The sequence below is a fragment of the Echeneis naucrates genome, chromosome 15 (genome assembly GCF_900963305.1).
Source record: "Echeneis naucrates chromosome 15, fEcheNa1.1, whole genome shotgun sequence".
NCBI lineage: Eukaryota > Metazoa > Chordata > Actinopteri > Carangiformes > Echeneidae > Echeneis > Echeneis naucrates.
This window is the reverse complement of record NC_042525.1, coordinates 172629-198616: the sequence shown is the minus strand read 5'-3', so window position 1 is coordinate 198616 and position 25988 is coordinate 172629. Positions and strand designations below refer to the sequence as shown.

The following is a 25988-nucleotide window of genomic DNA, read 5'->3' as shown; positions in this document are numbered from 1 at the left end:
TCACGAGGCCAGAGCGGGAGCGAACGCGCTGATTCTGGAATCAGCTGTGTGCCCCGAATGTTGTCTGTCAGGCGGAGAGCAATGTTAGCATTTATGCTATAGGAGCGTTAGCCTGAGAGCCTGAAGGAGGCTTCAGTGATCTCTGAACAATGACCATCGAAACAATTAATACTTTATTAGTAACGGAATTCACAGACAGATATGTCTCTGCATGAATGATGACAGGACAGTTCGTGTTATCGTCCCAGACTTTATTCAGTTTGTGCATTGAAGTTACAGCCACAACAGACTTCTATGTATTCTTCTACACATTGTGTCAGCGATTATAGATATTAACGACAATAAACTTATTCTGCTTAAATTTATGAACATTATGGATCTGAGTGTAATTTCATCTTCAACAGCCCCATTTATTAAACCAGCTCAAGAATAAATAAAATCTCAGTAAGACTCAAGTGACACAGGTTCAGACTCTCAGTCTCTATTTAACATAATTGTTGCACAGCATCTAAAGGAGAAATAACGTAACTGCAGATTTTACACAACATTTCCTTACTGACATTTAGAAAAAGCATGCTCTAAATCAAGTAGAGGCCAGGAGTCGTAAACTCCGTAAGACCCAGGACAGAACAGACACAACCATGAGAAGATGGGCTTAGATGGCACAGACAGAGAACAGCCCCCTCAGAGTCTGACCTACCATTAAGTCACATCATACAGAGTTTCTCATCTACGGACCTCCACATCACCCAGATCCACCAAACCTCCCAGACCTCACAGACCTGAATTCACCTGTTTGAAAAGTGATTGATAGGACCGCAACATGAACAACTTTAACTTCACTGTGACCTCATTGTGGATGTGAGTCACAGTTCCGACTTCCTGGTCAGGTGGTTCAGTCTTCCTCATGTGAGGTTGATGATTTTACTGGAGATTGAAGAGTGACGCTGTCTTGAAGACAAACATATTTACAGCATGTCCCTCGTGACATTACATAGACAGGAGGATATTGAAGGTGAAGGTTTGATGCATGCTGTAAAGGTGACTGTCTCTCCTCTTTGTTTCTTTTCTGTCTCTTTGACAAACATCTCTGAGTCTCTTTAATAGTTTTCTGTTTCTCTCTCTGAGGTCGGAAGTCAGAGGTCATAGGTCACAGGTCACCACTGTCACCAGGCTCAGCAGCCTCCCATGGTGCCTTGCTGCTGTTTATAGATGAGATGAGGTGGAGAAACAGAGTTTCAGGGTGTAAGGGTTGGACCCATCTGAAACACAGACACACACATTTATTTCCCCTTCAGTTACATTTTCTTTAAAAAGAGATTTTTTTTTATAATTATGGTATATTTTTGTTGTGTAAATAAATAATTTTCATATTTTCTTGAGGTAGAAATGCCTTGGCTGATGACTGTGGATGCTTTGTCGTGACATCTAAAAGTCCCAGAAGTCCTGTTTTAAGGTTCAGTTTCTGAATCCTGACTCTGATCATTTCTCTGTGGACTGAGACCTTTGAGACTTTAAATGGATTAATATAGAACCTAATTTAGGATCAGGGACCACATGGAGGTCTACCTTGAGACTGTATGGACCTTTAAACCTGGTTGGCTGTGAACATTATTTATTTTTACTTTTATTATTCTGCAGGAAGTCGTCCAACCTGTGAGGATGTGTTCAGTGTACATAAGATATAAATTCATATAATTTGACCAGTGGACTCACTGGGGATCCTGATCTGGTAATGATTGAGAACAGTCAGGACCTCCACAGCCTCTGTCTTATTGTCAAACTCGAGCAGGCCGGAGATGGTCTTGGAGGATGCTGGTGGACGAATGCAGGAGAAGAGTGAGACTGTCTGCCAGTGATTCAACAAAAAGGCAACAACAGTCTCACAGTGATGTTTTACTCACGTTTGGCATCAAACATCTTGAATTTGATGAAGCCAGGAACATCGTGCTCTGTACACAGCTGACAGGAAACAACAGATAACCAATGTCAGAACTGCGACACCATGTGACTCGATCAGGAGAAGGAGTCACAGCTCCACCCTGTTTTCACAGCAAAACATGCATCTGGTCTTCCTACAAAACCTACAGGTGAAAGGTCACAGACACGAGCGGAGGTAGTGTACCCTGAGTAAATGGTCCTGGGACACACATGGAGGGACGTTGTAGTAGTGCAGCACTGCAGATGGCGGCTGGATGATGTTTTTGGATGCCTGTCCAGCGCTGCTGAAGCGGTTGTTCCTCGTCATGGCAAAGTCTTTGTAGCTGCTGCTGCCGTCCTCCAATTCAAACACCTGACTGGGGATCACCGCATGCTGCTTAGACACACTGACACAACATACCTGAGTCACTGTGCTGCCTTGATGACATCACACCAATACACACACAAGTGTGTCACAAAGTGGTGTAACAGACACACACTCACCAGACGTTGAGTCTCTTCCCAAACACCTTGATGCTGTTCAGGTGAGTGATGGCTCTGTCAACAGCATATTCGTCCCCCATTTCCACCAACGCTGTGCCAGGAACACTCTTCATGAACTTCACCTAAACACACATACACAGTATGTATCAATCAAGATGTTTGAAATCATTCAGAGAGGAAAATGAATCTTGTTTTTACTGACATTAACTTCTATTATAGACACAAAAAATACTCAAATGCACACACAAACCTTCTCGATGTTGCCATAGAGACAGAAGAGGTTGAAGATGCGGGTGCAGTTCATCTTGGATGGATGGAGGCCACTCACCATGGCGACAGAGCTGGAGGCGTGGCCAGAGTACGAACAGGACGACTGAGGCAGAGGGTAGGACACCATGTCTGGGACGTCCACTGAGCTCAGCTTGTACCTGCTGTTACTGGGCAGAGGCAGCAGGGGGCAGGTCTGACCTGGGGGGGGGGGGGGCAGGGTCTTCATCATCATCATTAAAGATCACAATCATCAAACACTCAACAGTCCAATGTCCACTTTACCTCTGCACAGCACCACTTTGCCCCCAGTGCACACAATCACACAACTGCACCCAGTGAAGAGGAACATAACACAACACGACACAACACAGCACAACACAACATGACACAACATGACACGACACAACACAGACAGCTCACAGTAAGACAGTGTAAATGACAGCAATCTGTTTCCATGCAGGTGAACGTAAATTTACTGACCAACAACTGTTGTGTGTGGTGTTTGTGTGTCTGTGTATTACCATAACTGTTCTCACTGTAGGATGATGGGTGTTCACCTAAAATGGCCTGTCTCTGTCTGCCCTTTCCACGGTCTGAAACACACACACACAAACAAACACGCACATTTAATCAAGAGTTCTCCATCTGAGTCCATAGAACAGAACTGTCTGTCTCCCTGGACTACCACAATAAGACAGCAACACACCTCTGACACACACAGGCTCTTACTGTTCATGCATCTAAAAGCTCAAGAGAAGGACGATCCCCTCTGTTACGAAGACTGAAGCTACTGGACCACAGCATGAACCTGGACTGAGCTGAACCTGGACCGAGCTGAACCTGGACTATAACATCCTGTTCATGTTGGGACTGTTCTGAACTGTCCTCTGTCACCTTTCACAGTTTAAACATTACATTTATACAGAAGCTTCACTCAGACCAACAATCACAACTTGTTGTGACTTAAAGTGAGTTGAATTCAAAGTCAGATTTTTTAAACCAGATCATGAGGATGTTTGTTCTGAGAAATGAAAAGTGAGATGATGAATCAGAAATCAAGTTTTATTGAGGTAGATTTATGATACAGAGTCATATGAGATAGACAGTACCTGTGAGGACCAAGCTCTGTTTTCTCCTTCAGCACGAATCAACCTGCATTACATCATCATCATAATGACAAACATGACATCATCATCATCATCACCGTGGCTGTCAAACCACACAACGCACACATTACACACATTACATACATTACACACCTACACTATATACCAGTATATCAGCTTACATTACATCATCATCATAATCATACTGGCTGTCAAACACATGGACTAAGACAATTTCATACACACACACACACAAACACAACACACACTTGAAATTACATTGGAGGCACATTGACTTGACACTTACTTTTTTATAAAAGCAAAACCAGACCACGCTAGGTCAGATGAGACCAGAGCAGATTAGACCAGACCCCTGTACCAGATCCTCATCTAAGACCTCCATGTTCACATATTTGATATAAAAGAATTGTGATCAATTCCTACTGCCTCACAGCTTCAAACAGAGGAATTTTATATCCCAAGAGCCCCTTCAGTAGAATAACCCAAACCCTGGGAGTCCACCTGGACTTGACCAGATTTGACCAGTCCCATATCAGAAAGGGGCCAAGCCAACTGTTTGTTTTAAGGAGGATCAGATCCTCAAACGTCAGCAGAAAGATGGTTCACCAGTCTGTGGTGGTAGGTAATCTATGCTGCAGTCTGCTGGACAAACTGGTTCAAAGAACAGGTTCTGTGATGGGAACCAGATTAGACTTACTTGGGGCTGAGGGGGAGCAACGCACACAGAGGGAGGTAGAAATGATCCTAAAATACTCTGAACATCCTTGTGGATCAGAGAGACCACAGCAGGGAGCACTTGGTCCATCAATGATGCAGAAAATCATTCAGTCATTCATGCTGCTCTCAGACTTCACAGCTCCTGAATTTGAGAAGATCCCAAACAGCAGAATTTACCTCCACGGCTCAATAAAGGATTTTTGATTGTGATCTGTTTCCCTGTTCCAACCTTTCACAGCTGAGTCCTTCATCATGGTTGAGGACCAAATCTGGTCACTCATGTTTCCCAATCCCTGATTCTTTGTCTGGTCAGACTCAAAGCACTGGCCCTAAAGGAACCAGACGAGGAGACAATTCCCATGATCCCACACTGCATCATGATGTTGCCAAACCTGTTTCATGTGACAGATTTGACTGAGAGCCAGTTCAATGCACCTCCAAACAACTGAACAGTGGATTCACAGATCTGTGACCAGTTCACAGTGATTCAATCAGTTCATGATTTTCAAGCAAAGAAGGTGTTCTGATGATCATGATCTTTGACCTTTGACCTGATGGCTGTTACAGACTGAATGTGAATAAATAAGGAACTTTAACTCTTCAAAATAATGTTTCCTGAAATGATTGAATCAAGAATGAACCAACCTACATGAACAGAGTCCTGATCTCAGGACGGTGCAGCACCACCTGTAACCTAAGACCTGACCCAGTCAAACCCTTAATCTGAGGATCAGAGGCGTCACCACTGTAGGACAAAGAAGCCCAGAGCATTCTGGGACCGGGACCATGCCAGTCCAGACCAGATCAGATCAGACCAGATGGCCGGTGACAGACCAGGGTTCAGGTCTCCAGTACCAGGTCTGAGTAAGGACTCTGGATCAGGTCAACAGGACCCGTCTGAGTAAAGACTTGGGACCAGGTGTGAGTAAAGAGGAGCAGAAAGATGGGGGTCTGACTGACGTCCTGCGGCGGCAGAGGTCCTGGGCATGTTGATGCCCCGGCTGTGTGGCAGTCTGCAGGTCTGGGTGGGTGGAGGTGAAGATGGGGGAAAGCTGCTGTGCAGAGTCAGCCTGACTTCTGACGTCCGTCCCTCTGTCTCCCGCGGTGAGAGCAGGTGCAGGCTAATTGGCTGGTGTGAGTGTTTAGACGTGAGGTGGAAGAGTCTTGGTGTGCCGAACGACTACACGCATAATCCAATCCAGACTGAAGACCTGGACCCAGAGTCCCCAAACTGAAACTACCCTAGGATCCACTTTGGCACCCGAGACCAGGAAGTTACTAAGAACAGGCCTACCTTCATCATCATCATCATCATCATCATCATTACAGGAGCTTCTTTGTGATGAGGAAGGAGGTCGAGGGACAGAGAGAGAGAGTGTGCGTGTGTGTGTGTGTCTGTGTGTGTGTGTGTGTGTGTGTGTGTCCCACCTCGTCTCAGGTGTGGTTTTGTGTAGTCCCAGCTCTCATTGTCATTCTTGATCACATTCAGACGTGTTGGCTGTTGAGACGAAAGAAAAAACTTTAAAGACTTTAAACTTTAGTGTCAATAATAGAACCACATTATTATTGATGTTATTTATAAATAACACAGAGACAGAACCTTCATCCTCTTCATCAGTCTCTGTGTTGGTTTCTGATCATACTAATGTGACCATCTCTTGTTGAAAAGAAAAAAGTACATCAGAAACTGAACCCAGACCTGAACCCAGACTAGGGCTCCCAGGTTTCAAAGTTCAGTGAATCCATTTTAACAGTGATGTTCAATCGAGTGGATGTTTTAAGTTCTACATTTGCTGATAATTCAATCAGCATTTATTAAAAATTTTAACGTAATAAGATCACACCTCATTGTGACATCAAAAAGTGCCATCAGCCTTATCTCTCTTACCCGGGCGTATTCAATCTTGAGTGTGCAGCAGCCGGCGTAGATGTCCGCTCCGTTGAGAGCAGCTTTGGCCTTTTGGGCACACTGGACAGACTCAAACCTGGAGGGAGGGGGGGTTAAGGATAAAGGCACACTCTAACACACAGATGCACACAGGAAGGAGAGACACACACTGAGGAGGGATACTCCACCATGGCCTGGATCCCATTCCGCTTGAAGATGACAATCCTCAGGACGCTGCCAATGGGATTGCACACTGTGTACAGAACGTCCTGGACCACGGGGACCACAGACATAAATCAACACACTAAGCAGGACAAAAGAAAATGATGGGCAGTGTCAGTGTGTGTCTTTGCGTGTCTGTGTTTGTACCGTGGTGATGGGGTAAAGGGGGTTCTGGATGGACAGCAGCAACACCTTGTTGCCCATATTGGGGTTATCAGCACTGGTCGGCCTGGTGATTCTCTTGGAGGTGGAATAATTAAAATGAGCCTGTTGACCTGAAAACATGAAGCAAACACATAAACATGTTAATAAACTCAGTGACACCAAGACAAGGACTAGGATCAGGACTGGGATCAGCACTAGGATCAGGACTGGGATCAGGACCAGGACTAGGATCAGGACTGGGATCAGGACTAGGATCAGGACCAGGACCAGGACTGGGATCAGGACCAGGAATAGGACCAGGACCAGGACCAGGACTGGGATCAGGACTGGGATCAGGACCAGGACTAGGATCAGGACTGGGATCAGGACCAGGAATAGGACCAGGACCAGGACTGGGATCAGGATCAGGACTAGGACCAGGACTAAGACCGGGACTAGGAATAGGACTAGGACTGGGATCAGGACCAGGACTAGGACCAGGACCGGGATCAGGACCAGGACTAGGATCTATATTCTGGACAACGTGGGAATCAAACCTGCGATGTAAACGGGCTCTGTGGCTCCACAGGACACACAACGGTCAGCACTGTCCACTGCTGAGAACTCAACCAGGGCCTGACGCTTGAACGGCATCATCATCACATAACTGAGGGGACACACACAGGTCATCAGGTCTTTTCACTGTCATTCATCACCTCCTCTGCAGCAGCTTGTGATGCATTAGACAGTATTCAGTAACACACAGACACACACAGGATGTTTTCTCACCATATGGGTCCAAACTTCTCCAGAGCATCAATCAGATCGGCCTCCACCACAGACTCACACAGGCCTCTGACGTGAACCACCGGACTGGGAGAGATTCTGTGGGAGTCAGCACCATCCTGTAACACACAGTAACACAAATGATACACAACAGTTACACTACTGATATACAAGTCACCAAACAGGTAACAGGGGTCCTACAGCTTAAGGCAAGTTAGATCTAAGACTTTTTACGACTTTTTTAATGCCACTTGGAGTGAAATTTAAGACCAATTTACAATTACCAAAACTGAAGAAAAAAATTACATAGATTCCTCGGGGTTAGGGACAATTTTGGTCCAGTGAAAAAACTATACAATGTACTTCAAATGTTGGAAAAACAAACAAACAAAAAAAACGCTTTCTAGTGTGGAACGCATGGAAAACAATAACATAAATCAATCAATCAATTTTGCCTCAGATAGACGGGCCTAATCCAAACTTGCTAATGTAGGCCATCTTGTCGGAACTACACACAAACGTACGGGTAATTTCAGAGACCAGAAACATTGCGCGGAATAAGTCACCAACTCCCTCATTTGACTTATATGAATTGGGTTTTGTTATGGTGTTCAGACACCACAGTACCTCAGCTTTCAGTGCAGCAGTACACCCAAATATTGTCTGGTGGTCTGGTGCTGGTGTCAGAGATGGGGTTGGAGGAACGGTGGAGACGAGGGTAGAACAAAATTGAGAAATACCTGGTGTCTAACTGGCTAACTGTGCAGGTTTCTCAGTCTGCATGTGGAATTTCTTTCTGCACCAAATACAAAGTGCCTCATACACATTGTCTGGTACCGGTTTCAGTGTTGTATCAGCCAATCAGATAGTGCTTCTTGCTTCTCCTGTCAGACTACATTTCTAAAATGAGTGTTGTTGTTTCCTCTACCCTGATCTACATGGTGTTTATGCGAGAGGCATTATGCAAATTGTTAAAAAAATAAATGTCAATTATTTTGAGATTTTGAATTGCAATGTCAGAGAAAATAAATTAAATCCTCCTTTCCGTGTCGGCATTTTTAAGACCTTTGAAATACTGATTTAAGACATCTAAATGCCAACTAAGACCTTATTTTTTAAAACTTTAAGGATCCACGGGAACCCTGAGGTAAGCAGTCCACAGGGTTGGGTCACATGATCACATGATGTCAGGAGGTCAACGGTTTCTGGAAACAAGTTTCCGCCTTCACTCTGTTTGTAAGGTGAGGGTCCAACCTGTGGGGACAACAAGGCTGAATCCAGCTGGTCAGCCCGTCACCGGCATGCATACCAATAGGTGAACCCCTGGACCACCGTGCCAGCTGCTGAACGGGGCGGCCAGGTTCTTATTCTGTAGTTTTATCTATTTATTTTAATCATATTTTGGGTTTTTGTGTCCTTACATTCGTTATTAGTATTAGTATTTGGCAGAGAGGGCAGCAGGAAGCGAAAGGGGGGTGACCTGAAACTACCGTACGTCACTTTCCCCGCAAAGATTGTGATCTATAAAAAAAGAGACTTGACAGGAGAATGCATGCACCCCGAAACAAACTCTGACTCATGGCTTTTGGGCATACGTACACTTTTAGTAATGATCCTACACACAGTTTCATAAATGAGGCCCCAGGTGACTGACTACACAGTGTGTGTGTGTGTGTGTGTGTGTGTGTGTGTGAGACAAAGGGAAGCAGATCAAAATTTGTGTTACATTCTTCTCTTGGAGCTTCACATCTATGTGTACTCTGCGTCGTCACAGCAACAACCAGCAGGATTTCACCAGTTTAACTAAAAACAGACTCAGATTTATCACATGTGTGTGTGAGTACGAGTCTCACTTCTCTCTCCTGTTTCGTAACTTCCACATGTAATGCCCCCCCCAACAAAGAGGGACTCTTTTTCTTCCACTGTTTTAGATTTAAATTAATCGATTTTCATCTGGAAATCTGAACTCATCACACAAAGCAATATGACTACATTATCTACTCCTTAAATATTAATATCTACACAATCACCTGGACCTGGGCCTTGATTAGGACCAGGATAAGGACCTGACGTGTCACAATATCAACAGACAGACTCACACAGTTGCTTCACTGAAGGTGACACTTGCAAAACGTTCTGTATGATGTCATGTTTGTAACAGTGGCATTCCCAGTGCTCACAGTTTTACTCTTTTTTATTAATCTTTTTCAGCAGCTTTTCAGTTATTACAGACGTTAAATCCACCAAGTTCATGTTCATGTATCAGCGCTAATGGCTAATATTGACAGATGGCAGCTACACTGATTAATGGAGATGCAGGAAGGCGAAGAGGAGCTCGAGTCAGAGGAAGTGAGGGGACCGAGGTCATTGACCACAGTCCTACCCACAATCCTTCAGGGAACCTGACAACTAACACAGTTAACTGACTGAAACTGTTCCCAGAAACCAGCACTGAACGAGCAGATATCGCTCTGCAGAAGTGAAATCATCTGAGGCCCAACCAGAACCAGGACCAAGACCAGGACCAGGATCAGGACCAGGACCAAGATCAGGACCAGTACCAAGATCAGGACCAAGACCAGGACCAGTACCAAGATCAGGACCAAGATTAGGACCAAGACCAAGATCAGGACCAAGATCAGGACCAGGATCAGGACCAGGATCAGGACCAGGACTAAGACCAAGATCAGGACCAAGATCAGGACCAGGACCAAGATCACGACCAAGATCAGGACCAAGACCAGGACCAAGACCAGGACCAAGACCAGGACCAAGATCAGGACCAGGATCAGGACCAGGACTAGGACCAAGTTAAGGACCAGTACCAAGATCAGGACCAAGATTAGGACCAAGACCAGGACCAAGACCAGGACCAAGACCAGGACCAAGATCAGGACCAGGATGTTTTGATTTTCAAACTGCATCGACACGGACAAGTTTACACAAAAGTCAAACCACAGCAACAAACAAACATACATACATACAGATGTTTTATGTAAAATGACTTCTCTACGTGTGTGTCGGTGTGTGTATCATTGTGTGTATGAGTGTAGTCAGTGTGTGCCCCCCCCCGTTAGTTTCTTACCTTCCTTCCGGTTCCGTACTGACCAGAGATCCACCGGACCCGGTTATCTGGTTCCGTCTCTCCGTTACCGGGCAGTGAACCGGAGTCTGAGTCCTCCCCCTCCTCCCCCTCCTCCCCCTCCTCCAGCTCTTCCCCCTCCTCCCCCTCCTCCCTCTCCTCCGTCCTCAGACGTTTTGCCGCCCTCCCGTACTCTCCGTCCTCTGCCGTCGCCATGTTGGGTTATCAGCGGTCCTGTATGGAGGTCAGACCGGGGGGGACATGATGTCCTGGTGTCCTCCTGTCTTGGGTTGATGTCTCCGTCTGTCCCCGTCTGATTCTGTGGAGGTGTGAGGGCGCTGACGGCCCCGCCCCCCGCTCCGATTGGTCAATATGCCGCTGCGCCTGGATACACGGCGTCTGATTGGATGGTGACGATGCGTCAACAAAGAGCGCACAGACTGCAGGAAGGGGGGGGGGGGGGGGGAGAGAGAGAGAGGAAGGACAAAGGGGGAGGGGAGGTGGGGGACACATCAGCACTGTGGGGGAGGCGGTGATGTTCTGATGTCCCAGAGAAGACCTTTGACCTGAGAACATGATCATCAGGAGTAGGCGGAGTCTGTTCCTGATGAAAGATGAGAGGTTGCTATAGCAACACAGCTAATCAATGAGCAGGATGATGCTTTCTCATGTGAACCAGCCTCACACAGACACACTCTTACACAACAGTGTTACACACACACTGTTACACAACACTGCACAAAGCAATGGACAAGTGACACCAGGTCTTTCACAATTTTAGGTTTAATGTGGGAAAGGTCACCTGAGGTCACCTAATAATGTTCACAGAAACTGATTGGGTGAGTCATTTGTGGATTCCTTTCCACTTCCTGTCAGCTCCTCCTCCTCTTCATCAGTGTCCCCGATCAGACAGTGGTGAAGGTGAAGCGAGTGATGTGTTGGTAGAGCTCACCTGGACGCAGGAGACAGTCAGGGAAAGAGTCCTGACAACACACACACACATACAGACAAGTTTCCATCAGATTAGAACTCATAACTCTTCCTCATCATCCTCATCCTACCTGGTTCACAGCATCGGGCCAGTTCTGAGTCTCCAGACAGAAGGAGCTGTGCCTCCCGTACCTGGCCCCGCCCTTTCCTGCTATTAAACCATCCAGGAAGTTGGCGGTGTAGAACTGTACTCCCGGTTGGCTGGTCGAAACCTCCAAGACACGCCCACTGGCCAGGTGACACACTCTGTGGCCAGGAAAGACAGTGTGTTGTTATGTCACTGTGTGTTGGTTTCATGTTGTTGTGCAGCAGCAGCACCTGGCGATGTGTCTTTCTGTCCAGGTGTCTCCAGGTGACGAAAGACAGAAGTTGTGGTCAAACCCTGGACCAGGAATTTCCTTCAGCCGTGGGCCAATCAGAACAGGCTTCCTGAGGTCAAAGGGCGTGGCCTCCACTGCTCTGACCTCTCCTGTTGACACATGAAGTTACAGATTGGACCTTTGTGACCACGCTCATATGTAAGGCTAAACAGAGCTCCGCCCCCCAGCAGTCACTGGTGACTGATACCTGTAGGAATCGATGTGTCGTCCACAGGCAGGTAAGACTGAGCACTGATGGTCACCTGGTGGTCATAAATATCTGCTGCACCCTGCACACACACACAGCCTATAGGAGGTCCTCCGACTGATAAATCAGGTGATCACACAGCTAATGTGAGTTCTTACCTGTCCAGCCAGGTTAAAGTAGGTGTGGTTAGTCAGGTTGATGGGTGTGGTTTTGGTCGACCTGGCCTGATATTCAGCTGTTAGTGTTTCCCCCTGAACACACAGCTCCTCTTATTATTACCTTTTTAACATCCAGAGTGAGAGTGTCTTTTAATCCAGGGAAGTGTGTGTCATCACACAGGTGAGTTTACCTGTAGAGTGTAGGTGACGGACACCTGAACCTCCCCGGGATAACCCTCATCTCCATCTGGGCTGGTGAGACTCAGCCGGACACCCCCATCCACTGCTGCAGCAAGCCACACCGCCTGCCGACCGCACAGAGCTCAGGTGTGTGAGTTAGTCCGGACAGGTGTCGGTCCCCTGCTGACCTGCTGACTCACCTGGTTGAAGCCCTTCAGGCCTCCATGAAGAGCATTGGGTCCGTTGTTGATGTGGAGCTGATGCTGTTTCCCCTCCAGGACAAAGCGCCCTCTTGCAATCCTGTTGGCCACCCGGCCGACCACGGCCCCCAGGTACCTCTTATCTGACACATAACCTGGCAACACAGCACCGGTGACATCATCAGCGGTGCTGCGTGACGTCACCACTTCTAATTAATATTCATGATCTTACGGGCTGTTCTGGACCTTCTACCTTCCAGGGAGTCGAATCCCAAGACTACATCCTCCATGCAGCCGTCCTTTCCCCCGCAGACCACAGACCTGATGATGGCGCCCAGAGTCAGGACCTCCACCCGGACCTGGGCAGACCGGAGGACCCAAAGGTCCACCATGCCTAGTCCTGCCACCTCCCCCCACTGCCGCTGGCTCACCTCAGTCATGCTGGAGCCCAGGACCACGACGACCAGGACACGGGCTTCAGGTCCGGATTCACGTCCCTGATAATCCACGTTGTTAGGACTGAGGCCTGAACAGCTCGTCAGTGAAGTGAATTCTGTCAAATTTATTTTCACCTGAGAAACTTTAGTCACTCACGAGACTTTGCAACTTTATGTGTCACGTCATCTGACTTCCTGTTGTTACGTGGTCGCATTTCTCCCTCAGTACAGACTGACAGGCAGCCAATCAGAGGACAGGCCACTCGACATGCGTCTGAATGATTTCATTCATATAGATTAGATCAGATTAGATTAAAAGACCTTTTTGTTAATTTATTTTACATAAAACGGATTTGTCTTTGATACAGGCATACACAAAACATCGTACAGAATGTATGAGAAAGATAATGACGACTTTATATGGAAATAAATAATTTGGCTTCCTCCACACTCATATTATACTGTTATGTTATATCATGTTATTATAATGTGACTTCTGATGTTGCATATGTGAAAACCATGTACGAATGAAGAAGTGATGATTGTGTTGACCTTTTGTGTGAAAGACAACAGGCTGTAAAATGAGATGTTGAAGCTGCTTTATTTTATTTTTCTCTAAAACTCCCGAAAAGTTGATGATGATGATGACAATGACCCCCTCACTCCCGTACTAGAGTCATTGCCTGTTCAGATGTTTCCAGGTTCAACATGTGTGTAGTTTCCACCTCCTCTGTCTTGTGACTTGTGTGTTGTTTCCTCCGTCTGTGGACGTAGCCAAATATCTCAGACACAGAGACATGGACAGTGACCTTCAGACTAATAGACCACAGTCAGATTTATTGCTGGTTAATGAGGCTCTGTTAATGATTTTGCTTTAAGGAGCTGATTGTGGACTAGAGGTTGTAGATCAACCAGGTTTTAATCCTGAAGCTGATGAGCTGGTTGTGTTAGCTTGTGCTTTTATTGTGACACAACATATTAAATTAAGTCAAACTATTTTTCTGCACAGTCCTGAACTCAGTCCAACGATGAAGGCCAACATATTGAGATGAAAACTCTGACAGAAACTGTACCATCATCAGTTTCATGTTCTGGACACTTTATAGATTTGAGTAAATGCTTGAATCCTCTGGACCTGGAGCTGGGCCTTGAAAGAGGGACCCGACCTAAGTCACTGAACCGACAGCATGTCTCCAGACCAGATCCAGGTCCACGGACTGGCACTAAGTCACAGACCAGAACGAGGTCATTGGGCCGACACTGGGTCACCAGACCAGAACCAGGCCTGAGTCAAGTCTTTAGAAAGAAAATGTCAAAGTTTTCCTTGGATCAACTTTTTTTTCTTTTGGAAAAAGAAAATGTCAAACCTGAAACATCTGATGTCATGTGACCATGGAAACAGTGGATCTGGTTGGCACTGACTGAGACTGGAGGTCATGTTTCATAAAAGCTGTGAGACTTTCAGATGATGTTCAGTGTCAGTCTGTGCAGTAAGATGGTTTGATTTTGGGGAAGTGCTCTAGCCGCTGTCATCCAGGCGGCTTAAAATGGCGTTGGCCTGTGACGCCACTTTGCTGCTGCTGTGGTCACTCAGTTTCCTGAGACTCTCCTTCATTTTGACCAAGTTCAGCTCGTCCCTCATCACACCTGAGGACAGAGGAGGAACCACAGACACGTCAGCAGAGGGTAAGAAGCTGTTCCTGTCCAAAGCATCTACTGTGAACACTTTATTAGGAACATCTGTCTAACACCAGGTGGTTAAACTCTTCCTCTGAGACTCTGTGTTCCTTTTAAATCCCAAAGGGGGTCTACTGTATCCAGAGCTGACACTAAACTGTACTCTACATCTCGGTGAATTATTCTGCAGAAAGTGGAACTGACTCAGTCTAAAACTGGGTGTGATTGGGGTTAAGGTCCAGGATGTAGGCTTACTGGAGTTAGCAAGACTGCAGATGAGACCTAGAGCGCTGAACTTGACTTCGACAGCACCCACAGGATCCTCTAGCATCTTCTTCAGGAGGCAGATTAGCTCCATCTCCCTGAACACGTCCCTCATGGGCTCTGCAGTCGCACAAACACAAACACACCACCGATGAAAGACACAGGTTCACCCTCCATGTCCTCACACAAAGAGACAATCTGTCACTGCTTTACCAAGGTTGATGGCAGATGCTATCGCCAGCGCCACCAGGGCTTCATTCTGCATGATCACATGCTCGCTTGTTGCCATGGAGATGAGATGCCGAACCCCGTCTGCTTTGGCTACAGCACAAACCACTTCCTGTCAGAGATAGGAAGTGACTCTGTTAGACAGGCACTGTCAAACCTGGATTTTCAGACCTGGACTCATTGACTCACGGGGCTGCGGCTGTGTCTGATGAAGGCAGCCAGGAGGCGGCTGGCTTCTCCTCGGACTCCAGCGTGGTCTTTGGCTTCACACCACTCCATGACCCGGGTCAGGAGCTCAGCATCTCTGCCCAAGACCAGGGCAGCCTCCTCTGATGCAAACACACAACAACAGAGTTTAGATCAGTGTGATGTCACAGCGCAGGGGAAGGGATCAGTCTCGGGTGAACTCACCTTGTCCATCTACCATCATGCGCAGCGTTCCAAGCAGTTTGAACTGGACCGGTGGCATGTCGGAGCTCAGCAGCGTCTTTATGCGCTCAGTCACTCCGTCCTCCAACATCCGCACCTTGTTAGAGGCTGAGGCAATTCCAGCATCCATCATTATAGATATAAAATAAACCCCAACCCTGCGAGCACAGGGAGCACTGGGAACGCTGAGAGCACAACAGGGGAGGATGGCACAACAACGAGGAACATGGTACAAGTGACCATTCATTCATTCATCAGGTCTCCAGTCCATCACAGAGACAGACAGAGACCAACAACCACAGACTCACACTCAGACCTACAGACAATTTAGAGTCACCAATGAACCCAAACATGACGTCTTTGGAGACTCCACACAGAAAGGCCCCATCCCGGGAACCCAACCAGGACCTTCTTGTTGTGGGGCAACAGTGCTAAACGCTGTGACACCATGTTGCCAGGAAGTGACCATTTAAAATAAAACAGGAAATAAGCGAAGAGACTATTAAGTGTCTGACTTGCTCTGACCGTACCAGGGATTGCCAGGTTTCTGAGTGCGCTCAGTCCAGCATGTTGAACGGACACATCTCCTTCATCCACATGTTGCTCCAGCAGAGTCAGGATGTGAGGCACCACACCAAGGTCCAGCATCTTCAAACAGTTACTGTCTGACAGACACACAGCACACACTGTTACATCACAGGTTGAAACGCATCCACACACACATACACTGAGTGACCTTACCGTTCCTGGCGAAGTTGGCAATGGCGAGGGCACCAGACAGCTGCAGCTGAGTGTTGGAGCTCTGCAGCCAGGACAGAACATCCTGATAGATGCGTCCTGATCCCTCGCCAAAACACTTCTGCATTGACTCGTCTGGGGCCGACACAAATAACCTGCGATCAGTCGCTGTGACATCACAACACTCAAGCACTGATATCAGATATTTCCTGATTCACCTCCAAGGAGCAGTGACACAATGAGGTTGGAGGCGATCTTGATGCTGCAGAGGTCATGGGGGTCAGAACCACCCTGCAGATGCCCAATCATTTCAGATAAAGACTCAGGAACCCCTGACTCAGCAAACTGCAGCTTCAGAGCATCTGACACATCAGATGACATCACATCAGAGTAAGAATGTTGGTTAATATCACAGAACACAACAAACAATTCACATCATGATGTGACACTGATCCAGACTGACTGACTGACCAACCCAGACTAGCTGGAACAGATTATATTTTATATAACATCAACATGAATAAAATGTCTGCCATTCACCGATCAATCAACATCAAAACATCTGTTTCAGGTCACGATGACATCAGTCTCCACCACCCTGCCGGTCTTACCACTCTCTCCAAGCGCGCCCAGTATCTCCAGGATGACATGTCGGCGTTCTGCGTCAGGTGCTCGCTTCAGCTGAAACGTCAGCACATCTGCTACATCCAGCTCAGCCAGGGCCTGTCTGGCTGAGTCTGCAAACACAGGGTCAGGTGACTACATGTCACAGACACAGGCATGATGGGATGGCGTTCCCTCAGCACCATCAGGGAATGAACTCACCCATGTCGGCCAGATTACAGAGGGCAAGCAGGCAGACGTTGACCAGCGGGTCGTTCTCTGGGTGCTCCCTCATTATGGACACCAGTCTGGGAATGACTCCGCTTTGGACTAACTGGTCCTGCTGGTATGCTGGAGGGAGGAAAAAGGAGGATATGAGTCCGAGATTCATTCTATTTGAAATTAATCCTAACAGAGAGACAAAAGCATCTTCCTCAACCTCAGCGCCACATAAACTCACAGTTGTCAAAGCAGATACGTCCAATGGCTCGTCCAGCGTTCAGCAGCATCTCTGGGTCCCTGCTGTTCAGGTGGGGAACCAAGACCTTCACCAGCCCCGCCTCAATGCACGGCTCCCGGACTGCCGCTGGAACACCATCATCATCATCATCATTATCATCATCACCATCATCTCGAATAAAACAGACAAACAAAACCCCTCCAATGGGAAAATCCTTTCATGGAGGTGGAACAGAGAGGGGAACATTGGAAATAATGACAGGAAATAGATACTGTACCTTCTCGGGCCATCTCTGCCACCACCAGAGCTACCTGGCAATTCAGGCTGCTTTTATTCTGAAGGGCCTGGGCCAAGGAGGGGAGAATCCCACTACTGGAAATCTCAACTGCAGCATCTTTCCCTGCGGACACAACAGCAAGAAATGATGTCGCAGCCAGTAGGAACACATTTCCTCGTTCTGACTGATACAGTTCTGCTGTTTCTCCCCAACACCAGAATCAGCCACAACAAGAATCAGGCTTTGCCCGTCACACCTGTCTGCGACAGCAGCTCCAGATGTTGGTACCATGTCTGAAGCACCTGTGTCAGTTTTCAGTATGAGACAGGTGGCATCATGACTTACTCTTCTCCAGCAGAGAGGTCAGCACCGTGTCCAGATGAGGCTTCAGCTCCTCCTCAATCAGCTCTGTGCTTACACTGATGGCCTTCAGTGCCTCACTCAGGGAGTCTGCATATATGCATGCACACACACACACACAGATTAGCATCATATTCCCTGCTGCAGCCCGAGTTCAAAGCTGTGATGAGTTAGCTTAACAGAGAAGTCCCAGTTTGTCTTTTCCTGTGTGGCTCCAGATGAAGTCTGGTGCCACAGACTCTTCTTCAATGTTTTATTTGTGTTGCTTTGAAAAAGTGTTGCGGTCACAAACTCCAGTAATTTGAGATTCATCAACACTGACTCTTATGACATCACAGTTTGATGACCCATCATTATTTATTGGCTCCTTGTCTGAACTTCAGCTCGCCATCATCAGTAGAAACAGGAAGTCAGAGCAACCTCCAGCCAGTCAACATCATTGATATCAGTCAACATTTGGTCCACAGCAGGGAAACACACACACACACACAAAAACACAATACAGTGTATTGCACACACGCCCTGAGGAGGGATTTTCATGATAATCAGCTCAGCTAATCTGCTGTAAGTCGAATGAAAATAGCTTGAGTGGACCCAGCCCCCACCTCCTAATGATTCCGGGGGTGGGGGGGGGCATGTCCATGTGTCTTTGAAAAGAGACCAGACAGGTAATTTTTTGGGGGATGATTTCAGCTTCAGCCTGCGCATGTTTCCTCATATAGAAACAGAAGATGCAGATCCAGACAGATCCAGAACAGGAAGACAGGAAGTCCACTAAATAAAACTAAAGATGAAGATGAAGATGAAGATGATGGTATTGCTACAGTCTGAAGTACAAGCTGTGGGCACTTCCTGTCTTGGGAAGTGGGGGGGGTGTCCACACCTTGCACCAAAACACTGAGGAGACTCATTCATTGATCTATCAAATCAATCGATCAATCATTCAACCACTCAATCTGTCATCTTATCACAAATCTACCAGTGACACTGAGGATGTTCAGAGGAAGCTACTCACCAGCGTCTGTCATGGCTGCTGGTCGACCGGCTCTCTGGCTGCTCACTGCCAGTGTGTGTGTGTGTGTGTGTGTGTGTGTGTGGGGGGGGGGGGGGGGTTGTTTGTTTGTTTAGCTAAGGAGCCCCCCCCCCCCCCCCCCCTTCAGGTCAGGTGTTCCAAACTCCGTCTCTCGCACTGACTCTCTCCTCCCTCAATCTCATTATCTCTCTCTTTCTGTCCTCCCTGCCCCCACACTATGCTTGCACTGCCTCTCCTCCATGTCCTACTCCTACCCCCCCCGCCCGCCAGATGAGTTTCAGCTGAACAGACTCTGACATACAGAAAGTCGTGACACACACAAATGTCTGCAGATGTGTTTCTACTTTTGTCCACTGGGTGGAGCAAAAGGATAGAGAAAACACAAGGCCACCTCCTGTCCCTGGTCCTGGATTCTGTAGTTTAAACCAGCTCAGTGTTATTATCAGTCAGACATTGGCTGTTTGTAGAAGGAAGCAGGTGATGATGTCATTAGTGCTGCGCCTCCAAGCCTGCTGGCATGCTGACGTTAATCTGAGTAATCAGATTACTTCAGTGAACCAAGAATTTTATTATGCGTGACCTCTGACCTTTGTGTGTCAGATCAGTGGCTCTTCCAGGTCCTGACCCTCCAGTAACCAGTCTGTCATCACACAATGTCTTCATCCTATGGAAAGCATGAAAGTTATGATAGTTAAACTATGGACAGGTCAAAGGTCAACATCATCTGTGTCCAGGTACAGCTGATGGACTGGTTGTCCATGTCACTCATGAAGAAACTTCATATAATCTCCCCCCTTCGTCTTAACCCACTAAATCCCTCCAGCCTGATAGACAGAGTCTGATGAAGTGTTTCCTTCTGCCAAAGAAAACATTATTAGAGGGAGTGTGTTTGTTTTTTCCACCAGACAGACATTCATTCATTAGAATAATCTCTTCAGTGTGTCAGTCTGAACCCTGATGAACTTTCATCTGCCTGATGCTCCACTTATTACTTTTGTTTCTTTCTGATAAGGCCTAAGAACAGTTGAAAAAAGCCACCATCTTGGATCTTGTGTATACTGGAGTATACTGAAGTGGAGTGGAGGAGTTTATTTCTACAGATTCCTGCTGCCCTTCTGATAGGCCCTGATCATCTCTCACGGAGGTGTCCGTTTTCATTTGTAAAATGATCTGAAGCTAATCAAAAACCTTGTTTTGTCTGAAAAGTCTCAACATTTTTGTTTTACTGTATATTTGAAGCTAGGCTAGCTGTTTACTTCTTTTTTCTTTCTTTGTGCTAAGCTAGGCTAACCATGTTTTAACTGCAGCTCTACACCTAACATACAAATTTCAATGTTCTTTTTTGTTTATTATACTATAGTTTTCTCCTGCTACATATTTAATGTTAGCATCAGCACCTGTTCATCTTCATCCTTCACTCACCAACATCTGTCTCCACATGTGGAGCTAAGCCTTCTTCTTTTGCTTCTGCTTCTTGTCTTGTAGCCTGCTAACCGGCTAACCATAGCTAAATGGGTGTCTTCAATTTCTGATATGTCACTGTAGCGTTGAGGCTAAGGAAGAGTTGGACCTTTTAGAATCTCTTGTCAAGCTACTGATGGTTTGCTGGGGGCTTTAGCATACCTATCTAACACCACTAATGTAACCAGAAACTGTTGAGATGAGCAGCAGTGACATCATCAGAGGATATTTATCAGATAGTGTCCCCCACTTAAACCTCACACTTCTCTTTTCATCCCCAAAGTCAGTCAAGTCAAGTCAAACTGTAAAATTACCATGTCACAGTTTGCCCCAGAGACTGAGGGCTGTGGGAATCAAACCATGACACCTAACTCCCCTGGGGGGCAGGTCTTTGTCTCTGTGGATCCATCTGTTTGGCGACCTCAGCCTGGTAAATATGTAGATCTGCAGAGGCTTTCAGTGTTGTCTTTTTAGCACTGTAGACACTGCTCGGGGGGTGGGGGCAGAAACACAAACAAGGAGATTCTGAAACACATTCCTCAGGGTCCTAGCTCAACTTAGACCTGTTCCAGAGGAGGTCCTGGTCTCAGGAAAGTGGAGGACACTTCTTCAGCCTCGATGCACATCATCTGCAGCTACACGCTGTCATTTCCTGTTTTATTTTGAAATGACTCTCCCTGTTTGTCTGTTAGTTTTACTTCCAGTCTTGTGACAGCTTGTACTGCTGTCTGTCGTTGCACCTGTGGCTCCTTTTCTTCCTCACCTGTTTAACCTAAGTCAGATCATGATTAGTGATAAAACAGAGCAGCTCCAAGTGTCTTTGTGATGTGTTGGTCCATCACCATAACGACACCAGGTTCATGGAGTCAGTCAGTGACAGGACACCCCTCATCCTCCCATCCCCAAATGAAGCATCACAGAGTCTAGACCTGGAACAGATGTATACCAGTTTGAACAACAGTGTCAGTCATGATCCAGACCATAGACCTGGACCCGCTGATGTCTTTCAGAAGAATGTAAAAAAGGTTTTAGACTTTTGTTTGGGGTTAGGGTTTATTTAATTTAATGTTTTTTAGTTTAATATCATTTCAAAACTACCACATCTGTAGCACTTTCTCTCAAGCTGCTGTTGATGTTTTGGTGCTACATGAATAAAGTTTAGTGACCCAGTCTGGGTGTGAAGACTGGAGTTAAACTGATCCTGGCACAGAATCAAATCCACAGTCAGACACAGCTGTGAACATCAGGTTTCCTCCAGCTGAAGAACATGCAGAGACACAGACCAGTGGCAGGAATGTGTCTGCAGCCCAGAGGACACAAGGGGAAGTCCAACCGTCTCCAACAGAAAAAATGCAAAGTGAGAAGAGAAATAAATCAGATTTATTCAGTTAAAGCAGATCTCTTCTGTGTTTTGTTGTGAGCAATGGCTCTGGCAGGCATGAATCTGCAGCTCAGCTCGTCACTGTTACAGCTGGTGGAGACCAAACACAGAGCTGAGCCGTCAGCCAACGCATTGGGCTGGCCCCGCTGACCGGACTGAGGACCAGGAGGTTTCGTTGGTGTATTTGATTTGTTCAGTGATCTGGGGTTTTAATTCACCACTTTAGAGTCTCAGTGAGTGTGTGTGTGTGTGTGTGGTTGAAGGGGAAGCTGAACTCTCACCTCTCTTACCTGCTGACGCTGCAGCCTCACTGAGCACGCTCAGCACAGATGGACGTTGGGACTTGCCCACATTCTCCATGAATGGCATCAGCCGGAGGCAGAAAAACCTACACAACACAGGATTCTGTCAGAAATCAATAAACTTCCTTAGTATTTCATTCGTGAAGAGAAAACCAGTCCCTGTTTCCTTCCAAAACGTCGACATTAATATTTTTTTGAAGCTTTTATTCCAGCTTTAATTTGCATTTATCAATCATGATCAGAAACGTTTCGGTGAGATATCGCGAGACCGTGACGGAGACCGGAAGTGGTGTGAAAAAAGTTAATTTCTCCCGCTTTGTCTTAAATGGTCTTTTTAATGGGGAGGTGGGGGAAGATCTGCGGACCGTGTTTGTTTCTGTGACCGTGAGGAGCCGGGGAAAGTGCGAGGGGGAATAAATCTCCCGGTTTTACGACAGTGAACGTTACGTTTTACGGGCAACATGGCGCTGTACGGCCAAGCCCGGTGAAACGTTCAGGTGAGCTGCGTCTTCTTCTTCTTCTTCTTCTTCAAACTCAGCTCTGCCCGCCGTCCCTCGTTCGCATCAGTTGACGTCGGGAGCAACATGGCGGCGCAGGGAGGCGTCTCCTTCCAGGAAAAGGTCGGGAGACTGCTAAGCAGGCGGGACGGAAAACCGGTCCTGAAACCGTCCAGGACTCTGGCCCTAAGGGACGAGGTGGCCAACAGGAAGGTCAAGAAAGGAGGTACACTGTGTGTGTGTGTGTGTGTGTGTGTGTGTGTGTGTGTGTGTCTGTCTGTCTGTCTGTCTGTCTGTGTCTGTGTCTGTGTGTGTGTGTGTGTGTCTGTCTGTCTCTGTCTGTGTGTGTGTGTGTGTGTGTGTGTGTGTGAGTGAGTGAGTGAGTGAGCGATCGAGCTCTAACTCTGAACTTAACCACTCCAGCTTTGTTTTCACTGATGCCGTCTGATTAAGTCTACATGCTGTTGGGACTAATCAGCTCCTGTCCCCCAGACTACAGCACAACCTTGGAGTTTTCTAAATAAAAGCCCATTAAAAGACCCAGCAGTGTTTCTGTTCTCGGGGCTGGAGTTCTGAAACTGTGTGGAGTTTGAACAGAAATTAAGTGTGCCACTGTCTCCTGCAGATTGGAGACTTAGCTCCAGATGTGTAATTAGTGACAGACATTAAGACCGTTGCTGATTTTTGTGGAGTCGTCAGGATTAAAAAGAAACCTCTCCTCCTCAGAGGCCACATGTGTCACAGAGATGTCTGTCCTCATGGCGTGCTGGAAGCAGAACAACTTTGTGGACAGTCTGTGCTCCACTGAGATGAACAGCTTCTACTCCTGCGTGGAAAAGGCTCAGGTGAGTCCATGTCCGTCACACTCAAATCTGTCTCAAATGTGAACTACAACATCATTGTTATGTTATACTCCCTCCCCCACCCAGGGTATGCAGAATGTTTTGATCAGATAAAATAAACTCAGCTGTGAGTTCAGTGAGTGATTAGAGGAACCAACACAGTCCAGCTGCTTTCTGGCAGGAGACACAACAAAATCTATTCTTTCTCTCTCAGCACATCTGTGCTGCAAAGTCTTCTGCTGTTTCCTGTTGATGAAGCAAAGTTAGTTTTCCTTCAGCCTGCAGATCCGCTTCGTTTTGTCTCCAACATCCAGTGTCAGCAGTTTTTACTTTCCTACATCTTCAAGAATACAAATCACTGTCAGCCATTCTAACCAATCACCTTCTTCTTCCCCAGGCTGCACTGAAGAATAAATCAGATGAGATCAGCTCTCAGGCAGGACGTCTGCCCCCAAAACAGGCCACCACCCTCCTGAAGAGATACCCCAACCTGTGCTCTGAGATCTAGGCTTAGGCTGGATTGAGGCTGGACCACACACACATCTCAGTCAGGACCTTCGTCAATTTACAGTCATGAGCTGGTGTCCTTGGCAACTTTGTCTCCTCTGGTTGATGTGATTTCCTGCTCGTCTCCTGGTCTGACCCCATCTCGTCTGGACTTAATTTAGCAGAGTGGAGACCTGATGGAATTATTCTTCTTGGGTTTCACGGCTTGTCTTCCATTATGACTGAGCACTGCAGTGACTTATCACTGTTGCCAGGCGCTGGTTAAACATCAGCCAATCACAGACAGAGTTGCAGCTCTTTGGTGGATCTGGACTCACATCATCCAATGTATCCCAGAATGCAATGCATGGAGGAAAGAGCCTCAAAGGCCCTGGAAAGTAATTAAATTGATGAAAAAATGCTGTTCTGATGTTTGTTGATGTTTGTTTGTTTGTTTGTGACAATTTAAATAAAATTAGACAATGAGAAGTGAAGGCTCCTTCACTCAGTACATCCCACATGAACAAATGTCTGAATGAGTCATTCTTTCCTCAGCTGCTTCAGAATATCCAACTGTGTTAATGGTGCTTCTTGTTGTGTCTGAAGAACAGGATGTACTTTATGTTGTGTTTGCCCCCCCCACCATTGTCATAATGTGGAGCGGTGTCCCTGGTTATCAGCTGCCATTACAGGCCTAGCCGCGCCCTCCTTATCACTTCCTCCCAAATGTCTGGAGCACAGAGGAAACACCATCACAATATCAGTCCTCCTCCTTCCCACCTTAGACCAGAGCCCACTTCAGACTACGGGGTCTAAACTGGTCACATGTGAAACATGACCCTGGTCCTGCTGAGGATAAATCCCGACTCAGGACCTAAATACAACTCAGGTCTGTAAACAAGTCGGCCTGCCGACACTAACCCCATTACTGAGCTGAGCTACCCAGCACATGGTCTACATCAATGTTCACAAGGACCAGTCCATCAGGTTTCTAGTCAGTGATGAAGTCCCAGACCGGGTCCTGAAACCAGTCTGGGCCTTCAAGGACCTCAGGACTTTTCACTTCTCTGCTGCTCTTAACCTCTGAACACTGTCATCGATCAGGGTGGTGGGAGGAGTCATCCCTAATGACGCAAGTGGCCACGCCCTGAAGAAGCAGCTGTGTGTGTGTGTGTGTGTGTGTGTGTGTGTGCACACTCCAGGTAGGCGTCAGAGAGTTTTTGGTCAGTCTGTTCAGCAGCGCATCATTTTTAGCTCTGGAGCGGACTTGGGCCGGGTCCAGACCACGGAGCCGGTGTTTGAGCGTCTCCCGTCAGTTCCTTCGGTCGGACGGGGAGGGGCAGCCGGAGTGTGGAGGACATGGTCCCGGCAGGATGGACGGGACTAAAGTCGTGCCCCGGTGCCTAATCCCAGTCTTGATTCCGGTGCTGGTCATCTTCGTCCCAGCCGAGGTAAGAGGGCTGTGACTGAACCCGGTTCAGGTCTCTGTCGCAATTTGAGGATTTAGTTGATTTTTTTCGGAACCTAGTCTGTCCAGCTGCGCAGAGTCCGCACGTCCATCTCTGGATGAGGATCTGGACCTGGACCCGGTCTCGCATGTTCCCGCTGTTCAGCTTGTGACGGTGGGTTTCACTGTGACGTCATCAGTTTTTATTTTATTATTATTGCATTTTTTTATGTTTATGTAGTTAATTCTGCACACTAATTATTACCGGATGGTTGGGCACACATGTTGGAGGAGGGGCAATAATCTTGCCC

The 25988-nt window shown here is 47.1% G+C and overlaps 4 protein-coding genes across 7 annotated transcripts; 1 reads left to right on the top strand and 3 right to left on the bottom strand.

The window, feature by feature from the left end:
- Positions 1–234: 234 nt before the first annotated feature.
- LOC115055400 (heterogeneous nuclear ribonucleoprotein L-like) lies at positions 235–11075 on the bottom strand. Its single transcript, XM_029521168.1, has 14 exons — positions 10664–11075; positions 7582–7697; positions 7350–7459; positions 6796–6923; positions 6610–6695; positions 6427–6523; positions 5967–6036; positions 3216–3287; positions 2675–2892; positions 2425–2546; positions 2126–2327; positions 1905–1962; positions 1717–1815; positions 235–1262 (listed from the first exon to the last, which is right to left on the bottom strand). Exons 1-14 carry the CDS (start codon positions 10874–10876, stop codon positions 1207–1209), a joined length of 1647 nt encoding a protein of 548 aa, XP_029377028.1. The 5' UTR covers positions 10877–11075; the 3' UTR covers positions 235–1206.
- A 76-nt stretch (positions 11076–11151) lies between these two features.
- On the bottom strand, positions 11152–13383 carry galm (galactose mutarotase). 4 transcript variants are annotated; one of them, XR_003841684.1, is made up of 9 exons: positions 13009–13383; positions 12756–12910; positions 12567–12680; positions 12376–12468; positions 12218–12299; positions 11969–12119; positions 11722–11896; positions 11473–11643; positions 11152–11264 (listed from the first exon to the last, which is right to left on the bottom strand). XR_003841684.1 is itself a non-coding variant. In XM_029521170.1 (8 exons), the coding sequence occupies exons 1-8, from the start codon at positions 13193–13195 to the stop codon at positions 11553–11555; spliced, it is 1017 nt and encodes a 338-aa protein (XP_029377030.1). In that variant the 5' UTR covers positions 13196–13383; the 3' UTR covers positions 11335–11552. The 4 variants fall into 4 exon arrangements, 2 of the variants coding, with proteins under 2 accessions (XP_029377030.1, XP_029377029.1); XR_003841685.1 differs by having other exon boundaries at positions 11473–11612; XM_029521170.1 differs by lacking the exon at positions 11152–11264 and having other exon boundaries at positions 11335–11612.
- A 402-nt stretch (positions 13384–13785) lies between these two features.
- Positions 13786–22651, bottom strand: LOC115055282 (rap1 GTPase-GDP dissociation stimulator 1). Its single transcript, XM_029520978.1, has 15 exons — positions 22394–22651; positions 19849–19925; positions 18214–18318; positions 17869–17991; positions 17592–17717; positions 17354–17482; positions 17140–17265; positions 16747–16890; positions 16532–16663; positions 16321–16455; positions 15773–15898; positions 15551–15690; positions 15347–15473; positions 15125–15253; positions 13786–14839 (listed from the first exon to the last, which is right to left on the bottom strand). The coding sequence occupies exons 2-15, from the start codon at positions 19922–19924 to the stop codon at positions 14712–14714; spliced, it is 1746 nt and encodes a 581-aa protein (XP_029376838.1). The 5' UTR covers position 19925; positions 22394–22651; the 3' UTR covers positions 13786–14711.
- A 50-nt stretch (positions 22652–22701) lies between these two features.
- chchd1 (coiled-coil-helix-coiled-coil-helix domain containing 1) lies at positions 22702–24752 on the top strand. The gene is made up of 3 exons (XM_029520979.1): positions 22702–23128; positions 23629–23747; positions 24142–24752. The coding sequence occupies exons 1-3, from the start codon at positions 22990–22992 to the stop codon at positions 24250–24252; spliced, it is 369 nt and encodes a 122-aa protein (XP_029376839.1). The 5' UTR covers positions 22702–22989; the 3' UTR covers positions 24253–24752.
- Positions 24753–25988: the final 1236 nt, after the last annotated feature.